This window comes from Panthera onca, chromosome F1 (genome assembly GCF_046562875.1).
Source record: "Panthera onca isolate mPanOnc1 chromosome F1, mPanOnc1 haplotype 2, whole genome shotgun sequence".
NCBI classification, from domain to species: Eukaryota; Metazoa; Chordata; class Mammalia; order Carnivora; family Felidae; genus Panthera; species Panthera onca.
In genome coordinates, this window is record NC_138355.1 from 30,575,104 (window position 1) to 30,588,026 (window position 12,923).

General features: G+C 48.5%; 1 protein-coding gene across 1 annotated transcript in view; it reads right to left on the reverse strand.

The window, feature by feature from the left end:
* LHX4 (LIM homeobox 4) overlaps positions 1–12,923 on the reverse strand; it is a 44,026-nt gene that overhangs the window by 26,232 nt on the left and 4,871 nt on the right. The window contains exon 2 of the mRNA XM_060643813.3: positions 1,292–1,463. Coding sequence (XP_060499796.1) covers positions 1,292–1,463 — 172 coding nt within the window. The remainder of the gene's footprint in view (positions 1–1,291; positions 1,464–12,923) is intronic.

The following is a 12,923-nucleotide window of genomic DNA, read 5'->3' on the forward strand; positions in this document are numbered from 1 at the left end:
CCTGCGCGCCTACTGCCCCTGCCCTCAGGCAGCATATGGGCACTGGCATGAACACACAGGCACGTGTGAGTGCACATGCTCACACGCACACCAAGGGAGAGAGCGGTGCATTTTTGACCCAAGTGTGATGGCGACAATGAGTGTTGCCTTCTGAGCACAAGCCTTGGAGGAAGCCCCAGTAGAAGCCAAGATCACCTTTAATGTGCTTTTCAACTCGTATTGGGCTAATGAAATTTGAGAATCCTCAGAAATTCAAATCACCTGTTCTCTGAAGTTCAACCTTGGCAGGATTTGGGAGAAACATGTCCTGGATCCAGGACTGGCATTTGTCCCCATGTCCCCTCCCTTTGTGCAGAATACATGACCTCTGAAGGAGGCATGCCGCCCCTCTGAGGCTTGCTCATTTGTGCCAAGTGTTTCCAGGCTTTGATGAGCCTCCCCAGAAGCCCCGCCCCCCTCAGCGCACCCCAGTGGGCCACCCACCCTGGGCTCCGCATCACCGATGGACACCTCCCTTCTCTTGTTGTTGGTCTTGCTGTCACCAGGGGGTCCAGGTGAGCTGAGGCACCAGCCTGAGTGCCCCGGGCAACGGGTTCCAGGAGAGAAGCCCCAGACGAAATGCCACAGAAGATAAATTCTAGAAGGTCCCCTCTCCATGACCAGCAGGATTTTTTCTGATGGATCCAACCCCAGAAGGAATTGAGGACAGTCTTAAAAGCTAACACTCAGGTGTCAGGTACTGTCCTACGGACTTTACACATATTGATCCATTCAAAGCTAATAACAGTGAGGTAGGAACTATGATCAGCAGCCACATTTTATAGATAAGTAACCAGAGGCAGAGAGAAGTTAGGTAAGTTGCCCAAGAGCACACAGCTAATAAGGGATTCAAACCCAGTCAAGGGTCTGGGCTCTTAACCGTCACATCAAACTGCCTCTTCATCATGTTTTCATTGAAAGCGATGACACTAACAGAGCCTGGCTTGACCCCGACCAGGAGCAACTCTTCCAAGCCTCTGGGGCCCCCAAGCAGCCACGAAGACTCCTCTAGATTCGAGGTGCAAAACTCAAAGCAGCCACCCTGAAAGTGGCAGGAATGATAGAGCCACGTGGCCCAAGAAACCAACACCAAGAAGGAGCATTCCCTTCAGGATTCGCCGGAATCCTTTGTCGGCCCCCCTGCAGAAGTTTGGCTCCAGCCCTCTGCCAGATCTCTCCCCCACCCCCAGCGGGGAGAGGCAGATACAGACCAGGGCATGGGAGGGAGGCTGCACCCTGGGTTCTGGCTTACTTGAAGAAGTCTTCCTTGCAGTAGACGCTCCCGGCCCTGGAGAAGCACCTGTCCGCCAGCTGCATCTGGCAGTCTGCACACTTGAGGCAAGAGCTGTGCCAGTGTCTGTCCAGGACCTTCAGGATGAACTTGTCCAGGATATGCTGGTTGCAGCCGGCACACTGAGGGATCTCTGTGGGGAGAGGAGAGAAAGGCAGAGTGAGCCTTCCACACAGCACGGCTAACCCGACCACCCTGTGTGGATGCCTTCCTGTTCTTCACGATTCATGTCCCACTGGAGGGAAAGGACAGAACCCAAACCCTTAGGGCTGCCACGTATAATTGTGCAGGCTGTGCACTGCACAAAGGTCATTGGTCAACGAGGCACATGGGAACTGAAATCCAATGCACCCAGTGTTTCTTATTAGGAGGGGAGATCCTCCCGGGGCCAGAATAATGTTTCTTTTGCAGCTATGTATCCCAGCCGCCTAGCACAGTGCCTGGTACACACGAGTAGCTCCACAGATATGTATCACTACATAAATATTGGATCAAATCCTCTCTAAGAAGCTCACCTCGAAACAGTTCACCTGCTTCTCCCGTGCACTCCAAAATGTCAACAAACCAAATCTCTCCGGAATCCTACATTCTTGATTCATATCATCTTTGTCGGTGTGATATAATTTAAAAGTATTAATGTAAGGGAACTGGCCTCAAAGCACAGGGGACAAAGTTTGAACACATCTATGTAGAAAGAAAGCTCTCTCAAGTTCTAAATCATTTGTGTATCAAACCTGTAGACAGGCTATGGGGACACTCACTAAATGACATCACCGTGTCGACACACAAATGTCAGTGTTGGGCACGGTAACCCCCCAAGCCCAGTCTGTTCCCCTTTCTGGCCTCAGCAGCTACCAACATTTGCCTGAAAGTCAGACCCACTAGGTGCCTTGCCCTTTGACTCCATTCTCACACCAAAATGCCCCACGGAAACTACAGGAACCACAATGAGACAGAGATGCATGGGTCTGGACATTTGCTACCTGTCCCAGGGCGTATGGCATTTTTTTCTATCTCTGAAGTTTTCCTCTTTGACAAAGAAAATGTTCAACCAACCAGCTACCAAGTTACTTACCAAACAGTTCTGATGTCCCCAGCAAGGTACTAAGCACACAGGACAGCAACAGGAATCTCCAGCAAATAAGGGGGGATGGGTAGGACACAGGGTGGGACCATGGATTCTGGAGCCAGCCTGCCTGAGTTTGAACCCTGGCTCTGCTTTTTTAACCTTCCACAAATTACTTGGCCTCTCCCTCTGCCCGGTTCTCTCATCTGTAACAAGGAGGGCCTGGGGGTGATGATGACAGCAGTCCCTGGGAGGATTGTTATGAAGAGTAAGTGAATCAATACTGTAGGACAGGGCCAGTATCCAGTAGGTGCTCAATAAAGGTTTGCTGTTACTAGGAGATAATTGCAGTAAGTGTGTGTTGTGTGTGGTGCTGCTGTGGCTGAGGGGAAGGAAAGTTAGGGACCCACGTTCATGTGCTTGATCTCATTGATCGAGAATCGCTGCACAGATGTCCCCACGCCCCTGTGGAGGCTCAGATTGTGTCCGCAAGACAGGTAGTGCTCCTCCCACTACAATGACACCCCTGCCTCTCTCCGGGACCATCAGGACTGGCCTCCCTGGAGCAGCAGGAAGAAGTCCAGGAGCAGGGGGCCTTAGCAGTGGAGACGTCTGGATAAGCAGAGAGGAGACTGAGGAGCGAGGGGTGCACGACCAGGGGCTCCCGCCGTGTGACAAGGCCAGCCTGCGAGGGGTGGGGGAGGGGGGACGACTCGTGCAAAGGCGCTCACGCAGCGCGCGGGCGCGGTTTCTCCTGCCCGCGCGTCGGCTTTCGGAGCCGCCACAGCCGCCAAGCCAGGGGCTGGAGGAAGGCGGTGTGTGTGGAGGAGCACTGCTCTGGCACCATTTTGCACGCGAGGGGAGAGAAGACCGAGGCCCTCTCGCACGGAAGTGGCTCGCAGATCGGCAGGAACCCGTGCCCACCAGCCCGTCCCAGGTCCCAGACCGTGTGCAAACCGTCTGCTCGCTGAGCACCGCCGCCCGGGGCCATCGGGGACGCGGGGACACGGCCCGCTAGGGGCATCTTTGTGTGAGCGAACGGCTGAGTCCGAGGGCCGGGTACCCCGCCGGTGCCCGCGATTTAACCCTAGGAGAACCCGGACGGAGAACCGTCCTCTGGGCGCGGGGAGTGCGCCCGCCGGCTCCCTCCCGCACCCCGCCCGGCTCCGGGGCCAGAGGGCGTCGATTCCCACCTAATTGTTGTCTGGCCTTGCCTCCAGGAAAGATACGGCTGTATTTCTCCTGCCGGCCGCAAATGCATGGGGATGAGGGCGAGGATGTGTGCTCATAAAATTTATTTCGAGCTAGGTATCTACCGGGAGCCTTAATATGATGAGTATTCAAGAGAGAATACATTAAGGCTAATGTATGCAGGGAAGGGCGGGCAGGGGAGTTTTAGAGGCTTGGAAACGGAGACATCACGTTTAGGAACAACACTAAAAGCAGACAGACAAGCCATCTCAGCCTCCGGCTTGCATGGATGCTCCCTGCTGAGTCCATCTGTGCTGCCCACACTGAGGGTTCTCAGCGGCCTTCGGGCCAAACTGGGGTCCTCGAGTTTGGCAAAAATGTGAGGGCCAAACCAAGGTGATTTTTAAGTTAAAAAACAAAACAAAAACAAAAACAAAAAAAAGTCTCACGCTGTATTCCAATGTAGATTTTGAGAGGGGAGTGGCATTTTTAAAAACAAAAGTAACCTAGAAATGATTTAAGAGATCCCTAATATACCAGTAATGGTAAAACCAGACATCAAGAGCCTGTCGTGAACTCTGCCAGGTCTTGGGTGTATATTACGTCGATAATCTGTACAAATTGGTGAGGAAGGTGTTGTTATCCCCATTTTACAGATGACAAAACTGAGCCTCGGAGAGGTGAAGCAAAGTGCCCCAAGTCCCACAATGGGGTAACGGGGATTTGAACCAGGAGCCTATGCTTAAGGTTGGCTAAACCCAACCTGAGAGCGGGAGGGATCTGGACATGCCTCACCTGGCTGGCTCTACCCTGTCATTTTATGGAGGGGAAATGGAGGCAGAGAGGTAGTCTCAAAGCTGCTCTGTGTCCAGTGACAAGGGAGTAGATGAGCCGCTGGCCTCTGTTGCTTCTTAACAATTGGGCAGATGGAAATGTTTGAGACATAGATTTAGATCCTTTGGACAGAGGATGCATGTGTTGTATGGGATGGACACCGAATGCCCCGAGGGTGGGAAGTAGGAGCCCCTGTCCTGCTGATCCCCTCCACCCAGCTGCAAGGTGCCAGCCTGTTGATGGCATCTGTCAAGTTCAGATTCATCCCTGCCTGTGAGGGGGTGGAGACTTGTGAACTCAGATCCCACACTTCAGGTGACAGCACTCCATGTAATTATTTTGATTAGTGTGAAATGTAAGCTATCTAGAAATTTTTCTAGGAGCAACAACACGAGCCTTTTTTAAAACCTACAATAAATTATTATTTTTAAATTCAGAGAGCCTGAACAGGACAGAGATTATGTAGGTCTCGTACCAGAAATTAAGTTGTAACCAAAATTTCCAAGGAGCCAGAAGATTTCCAAATCCCCAGTAAATTCGACATACTTTTTATGCGGTGTTTGACATCACAAAATTCCACCTTCAAAACTGGTATTTAAGCAGGCCCTTGGAGTCACTAAGACAAAATTTAATCTATAAACTCAGTTCCTGATTATGAAGAGTCATCTCATTTGAAATGAAAATTTTATCTTATCCACACACAAGTGTTCTTTGGTGATGCTCTCTGCTGGGACTCTGCGGAGAGGAAGCTTGGTCACGCAAAGACAACAAAGCCCGTGGAACAGCCAAGGAATCCGGGGAGATGCTGGATCACACAGTACAATACACTCCCCATCGGCGAGGCCCAGAATCTTCTGTCAGTCCTACAGAGTGACATGGCTCAAAGCACAGACCTAAACACAGGTAGAGCAGCTGTATAGACAAGAAGGCTTGCCTTGACACACTTGCTTGCCATGCAGACCCCTGCACCCACACTCACATAAACACATATGCACAGTCAGATATACACACATATTCGTACCTACTTAACAGTATACACACAGACACACATGACACAAACACACATATGCGTCCTAACACACATAGAGAAACACACACAACCAGAAATGAACAAAGATATACCCTGAGACATACACAAAGGCACTCACACATACCACATTCACATAGACACACAGACATACACATCGTTGCATATACTTAGACACACACTTTTAACACACACACTCGCGGGTACACAAGCACACATACACCACAGTACTTACACAGAGTCACACATACACATAAACCTGCACACACACGCTTCCTCACACACAGGCTGAGGCATCGCCGTCCTGGAAAAAAGCCAATTCTTCCGAAGTCGAGCTCTGTCTATGGAAAGGAAGCCATCTCTGAATAAGGGAGCTGTCCAACCTCGAGGCCGTGAGGAAAGCGGGCAGTGAGTGATACAGGAAGCTAGGGCGAAGTAGAAACGTTTTGTTCAACTATTCTTTTAGAAAACTCTTGGGAGAATTTGAAAGTTTTCTGTTCTGCTTGGAGTTTAGATCTTCAAATCTTTGGGTCTGCCAAACTGTTTATAATAAATCCCAGATCACAGTCTGCTAGACCTGGGTTCAGATCGGAGTCTACCATATATATGATCTTGGCCAAATTGTTTACGGTCTTTGAGCCCCAGTTTCCTGACCTGGAAAACAGAGATGATAACACAGTCTCTCAGGGTTGCTGTGTGATCACATCAGAGAATGAGTATAAAACACCTGGCCCCATAATACCATTGTCCAAGCTCAATGGCAGCTCCCTTTTCCATTCTCCCATGGCCAGTTGCCAACAAGATGAATTTATATACTTAAAGTACATTAAAATTATTTCATGTTTCATTATTTCTCAATATAATCTCCCCCTCCATCAATACCCTCCCCACACACAAAACACTCAAAACTCTCCTCCATCCCCTTAGTTCTAAAGCATCTGGAAGATGTATACCCCTTTCTAATCAACATAATCTCGGAGTATAAATAGCAGATAATGCAACATTACAAGGTTAAGTCTATTTGGCATAAAGAAATCTGGCAGACTCTTTTCTCCATAAAATGAGGGCAAATTTGCCAGACCTTGGTGCCCTCCCCATATGGCAATGGTGAGAACAGGGAGGCTAGGACCCCCCAACCAGCTGAGCTCAGTCCACTTCTGCTGTGATGTATGCAGGTAAGAGTGGATTGAGTCCAAATTAACAGCTGAGGATTTGAGTATTTTTCTTGGAGATATCTAAATGCCCAATGGAAAAGTGACTATTTCTTATTTGATAAGAAATGGCTAAAAACCTTTTCTTTGCCCATAACCTTAATCTACTTCTTCATGAAGGGAGCTTATAAAACCCATAACATGATGCCCAGCCCTCAAATCACCTAAAGTCCTGTGGCATGGGCATGACGGGCTTATTTTTCAGAGTGGCCCATCCGAAGATGGATTCCATTTGAAATCCCCAAATTCCTCCATTAGTGAAGTTTTAGAAAACTGGGAAGTAGGGGAGGTCAGTCGAAAGGTCTGATGTGGTCTGTGGTGGACCAAATTGCCCCCCTACAACTCCCCCTCTCCATGACATATAAAAAGTATTGTGCATTTTTATTCCCCACTCACGTTTCTTCATTTCCAAGAAACTGCTCTCAAGGAACCAGGGGCCACCCTGAAACATTTTGGAGACGGTTTGCGTGTGTTTGTTTGATCGATTTTAATTCTTTGAAAAATGGTGTTTTCTATCTCTCATCATGAAAGAACAACATTTTTTCCGCCAAAGAGACTAAGGCTAGAAAACCACACTTGACAATAACTTCTAAAATGTATTGAAGAAAGTGCATCTTTCCGGGAAAATGAATTGGAATTTCAGATAGTTCTATCGGAACCATAATGCTGATGAATATCTTAATATTTTAAAACTAAGTTATTGTGTGCTATTAGGAATAATGTTCATTTAACCATGCCCTCAGATCATGCCCCCAGATCAGATTAATATTTCTTAAAATTTGGACTTTGATGTTTCACCTTGGAGTCCCACAAGACTTTTTGACTGCCCTTTGGACAGAGTCCCTCTTTTTGTTTGACAATCTGACTTAACACCCTCATGCTCATGCCAAGGTGTCCCCGGCTTCTTTCAGGATAGGGGGCCAGCGTCTGTGGGAGACGCTTCTGGGGCTCCCGGTCCGCAGATCCCGGGACACTCCCAGTAGGCTCGGCCCCTCTTGGGACACCCAGGAGCACTCCAGCCAGTGAGGGCAGCACCATCTGCCAGTTGGGAACATCCTGGTCTTTAAGACTGCCCCAGCTCTGAACTTTGTCAAGTACTTGCAAATCTGCTTGCGCATTTACTCTTCCCAGAAACCCAGTAAAAGTGAGCATCTACACTTGAAAGAGCTTCCCTAAAGGGACACAGTTGGGGACACAAACTGTGGGGACACAAACTGGAGCTAGAGGCTTCTTTTCGTCTGGGACGGGTTCTGGAGCTGACTGAAGACCAAGGCTTCTAACACAAAAGCCAGTGGCTTTCGCTCCAAACCCTTTTGCTCCAAACTCCAGAAGGGAGTGGTTTTTGAGCTCATCTTAAATAACATTTGGCCGATATATGTTTCCAAAAATACATGATTTTGTTTATATTTGTTAAGTTTCTTTACTGACTTAAAACTGAAAAAAAGAAGCCAAATAGGACTTAAAGAAAACACACATACAAGTGAAATACTGTGCAAAAATATTGTTTTTCTTAGAATTCTCCATTCCTTCCCCACATATAAAGGGGAGAAAACAACAGTCAATGAATGGTAAACATTGCTGCCCATTATCAAAGGTTCCCAGAGTAAGAAGGAAGATGGTTTTAAAAAGGCAGGTTAGGGAAAGTCCGCTCTGTGGGGGCTTATTGATTTAGTCTGGGAGTGACTAATTCTAAAGTGTATCGACATATGACCACAGGACATACCAGGCATGGGACCATGCCTGCCAAAACTCAAGGCCAGCTTCTGGAATCTCCAACTCTAAGAATTCTAACAGTGGTAGAGTTAATATTAAATTAATTAAAAGTTCTAGTACTGGATACACATTTCAAAAATAAAGCTTTTCAATTCAAAGTTGCCACCACCACCACTGACAGGAAAATCCTGTTTTCTGGTCCCAACTCCCCTTTTAAATCACCTGACAATTGTGGTGGAAGGAACCGAGGACTAATTCATCTATGCAGTCCACGAACAGGAGGTCCAGGATGCAGTTTTATATGACAAATCATGACTCTGTGTGTCTGGGCTCCCCCCCCCCCCCCCCCCCCGTGTCCTGGCTCTTTATTTCCCATCCTCCTATTAAGGACAATTTGTTTTTACTGAACAATTTATAGCTTCCTTTTTTTTTTTTTTTTCATATTTTCCCCTATTCTGAACCCATGCATGTTAAAGAGACCATAACATAAATTTCCCAAATATTTTATACATTTCTTCATAACTTAGTAAGAATTATCTCATAAACAACACAACTGAAGCATAAAATTCCAATATTAATTCTTCAAAACTTAAGAAGCAAAGGTGCATTGGACATTGTAGTATTTTGTGATGGCAGTGAACTTAGAGCCACAACAATCCTGAGAAAACCTTAATAAAAAAAAAACCCTGGTATTGCATTTAAGGTAAATCATATTCTGTATTATAATTATATTTGCTTATATACTTAAAAAATACATCAACCTTCAAATGGGTCATCTCATTTCTAGTTTTTCCGTGTGTGTGTGTGTGTGTGTGTGTGTGTGTGTGTGTGTGTGGACAAATGACGAACAACTAGAAAAAAGTCAGAAAAGCTTTCTCATATCAGAAATGATCACACCTAATGTTTTTTCCCTCCACTCCTCTTTCAAAATCCTTCCCCCACCCAGATCCTATTTGTTTCCTTTGGTGGTTTGGGGTCCCTTTGACTACCTCTTTTGTTCTTTTTCTGCTCAGGCAGCTCAGAAAACAGTAACCTCTTCAATATATAAACATCAGATTCAAGAAATATCCTGGAGACAATCTCGATGTTACCATTTTAAGGCTGAATGTGGATCACATTTTAATAGAAGGAGTCCTGTAGTAAATAAAATACATAATGTAGATATGTATCTGCAGGTGTGGGATTATGTTCTAAATTAGATATTGACACAGAAATAACATTCTTCAGTAGGATATTGGATATTCTCAGTAATTGCAAATAAAACAGAAAAAGCCCATTAAACCATGACTGGCAGTCTACGGAAACGCTGTAGGCACATCTCTATTTCCACTCTATCTTCACATTTAGTCATTGCTAAATCTCCACAATGTATTTTTCTGATGTCTCATTCCGGAGCGGTATTCCATATGTTTGGCAATCTCTCCCTCATAACAAGAAACTTTCAATTAATTTGGCTGCAAGTTTTGTCTCTGTTAAGCCATTCCCAGAACCAATCCCTTAACCCTCTAACATTATAATTAAAGTAAATTATACTTTAAAGGCATTTGGGGGTGAGATACCACAGTAAAACATCTGTGGCTAGCCCCAGACTGTCGGAGGGAGGGCAGAGGGGAGGGTGGGGAAATCTGAGAAAAGATATCCACCAAAATAACAACAGGATTTAGATTTGCCTCCCAAGATGATTTTCCAATCCGCCGTTCATACAGTTCACCCGAAGTACATTTTCTGAGGGAGAATCAATTCTAATTTTGCCAATTAAACCCAACCTGTCCACCTACTTCCAACAGTAGTGCCTCACAATGGTTGATGTGTGCTCCATTTTGATCAGGGCTCCTATAGAGCTTAGGACCTGAAAAAAGGTAAAATCTCATCTCACAGCAGCCTCTGTTTCAGGTGACTTTTCCCTACCACAAACAACAATAGCCCAGCTGCAAGGAGGCTTTGGCTCTGGACCCAGAAACTACCCTGCCTCCAAACACTACGAAAAAGAAGGTAAGGGATCCCACCACCCTGCAGCCGGTCAGAGAGTCAACCCCCAATAAACCCCCTGTGCTGTGAATTCATGCGCGTACCAGAGACCTCACAAAAGAAGGAAGGAAGAACTGAGGAAGGGAAGAAAGGAAGAAGAGAAAGAGAATGAGAATGAAGGCAGACATGTAAGCCACGATGGGATTTCACTAAAAGCAGTAGACCCTGTTTGTTTGCTCACATCTGTGCCGTGGGCCTTGTTAACACTCATTCTAAGAGGGAAAAAAAGGCAGAAAATCATTACAAAAGTAAACTTGAACCCTTCCCCCTCCCGCCCCCACCATCTCCAACCCCAGTATCTGGTTCTACCACCGCAAACTGCTGGTCCAGTCCGTTTCCAACCTTGCTTCCCAAAGTAGGTGGTATTATTCCTTTCACCCTGTCAACAGCTAAACTGGCTCTGAGTTTCTATGCATTCCGAAGCTTCTCGGCTCTAATCCTGATAAATTTCCCTAAATGAAAGCAATGATACAAGGACCCTCCATCGAAGGCCACCAACCCTCCCCAACCACAACTCTTCAATTTGGAGGAGACTAGTTTCCCAGCCAGAGAAATCCACCAAATATCCATCCTTGCTGACCAAAACAAGAGGCTCAAAGCAGTCTTTTTTAACAACCGGAGGGAAGGGTTAGTCCCTGTTAACTAATTTTCCATCCCTGGAGAATTGCAGGTGCAACCCTCCTCCCCTTCCTCCAGAGCTGCCTCCTCAGCAAGGGTGTCTCTCTGGGTTCTGTCTGCTAATGCGGTGCTAAGTACTCACTAATTGACTGTAGCACACAGTGAACGGGCATGAAATCCGAGGCAAATGGGAAGCTAGGACAATGGGAATATTAGGACTTGAGGCTGTCTACACCTGGTCAGCAGGGGTCAGCAGGTCAGTGTTCAGAACCTAAGACGCCCCCCGTGGGCCGTGTTTTGTCTACTCACTGGAAAGAAATTGTTTTGCCGGCTCCCTGCCTCCCTCGACCCCCACCTCACCTCCAGGAGGACTCGATTTTTAAAAAACGGACCGTGGTATTTTCAGGGCTGTAGGCGGTCTCCAAGCCGGCTTGAGGACTAGCGTTGGTCTAATCCCCAGAGCACTCAGACAACATTCTTGCCTTAACCCCCCGCTTTGTTTCTGGCGTGTCTAGAGGAAGGTACACCTAGCATTTGGTCTTCCTTCAACTTCCTGTAGTTCCCGGTTTTATCCCGTCCCGGCTTGGCTAATAATTCCTCTCCTTCCTGATTAGTTTCACCCTTCAGATCCCTTTAAAGGATATTCACTCTGCCGTCTAAAAAAACAAACAAAAAAAAGTCCCGTCCTGGATGAAGCCAACCTCTGAGGGCCCCAGACTGAAGCCGGCGCTGGGCTCCCGCCCGCCGCGGCTTCCGCCGAAAGGCAGGTGCAGCCTGCGGCCGGCGCCCTTGCGCCTTTCCCGACACACTGTGGCACCAACTACACCTCCAGGTCGAATTTAATTTACTTCATCAGCTGCCCAGGTAGAGGCCTCATCTCCCTTGAGCCCGCCACGTTTCGAGGGCTCGTCGAGGTCCGCTAAGTGCTGGGAACAGGGCCCGGAGCCGAGGCTCGAAGGCGGGCACGGCGCTCTGGGTGCCCGGACCTCGCGGACCCGCTGGCTGCCTCCAGGATCCGTGCTGGAGGAGCCGCTCCCCAAATAGGAAAAAAAAAAAAAAAAAAAAAAAAAAAAAAAAAAAAAAAATCCTTTCCAAGGATTAAAGTCCTGGAAAGGCTTGAGCCGCTGGAGTTGGAGTTTAGTTTTGTCTTCCCAAATGCTTGCTGAGAAATGAGTATGGGGAGAAAGAGAAGTTTCGGGCGTCCCTCGGCTGGGCACGCAGTCGACGCTCCCGCCTACCGCGCCTTTCCCCGCGGGCAGTCCTGCCTCCGCTCCAAAGGGGAGCGGGAACCGGGTCGCGGGCTTGGCCAGTCCCGGCTCGCTCCGGCCCGCTCAGGATAGTCAACCGAGAAACGGACCCGGCAAGGTGGGATAGTGAAAGGGCCAAGGCGCGGGAACGCCGAATGAGGCGCGCAGTGGAGACAGAGGTCGTCCGCCCTTTGCCCCCTTCGCAGCCAGGGCCTCTGTCTCGGGCTGCGGGACGTGGCGCGCGCAAAGCTGGCTCCCCCAGAAAGGCCGTCCTGTCCGCACTGGCTTCCACTAGCAAGCCCTCCAACATCCAGGGCAAGCGTCGGGTGAGCGCACAGCACCCGCAGGTGCGCGGCAAACGCCTGTTGAAGGAATGTATCGCCAGTTTCCTGGGCCACCCAGGCTTGCGCCTACCCGCGGGGCGGAGGAGCTCTGCCCTGGTCGCGCCGGGGTCACGCAGGTCGCGCTCCCAGACCCGAGGACGCCGCTCCCGCCCAGCCCCGCCTGGCGCTGGTTTTCCACGAGCCCGCACTGCGGCCAAGCGAGGAAACAACTCGAGTTAGGTCCTGCTGCCTCTTCTGAGTCCCGACTTCCCATCTTCCCCGGACACTGGGGACCGCTCATTGCAGACCTTCGCCCCTCACCCGCCCTGGCTGCC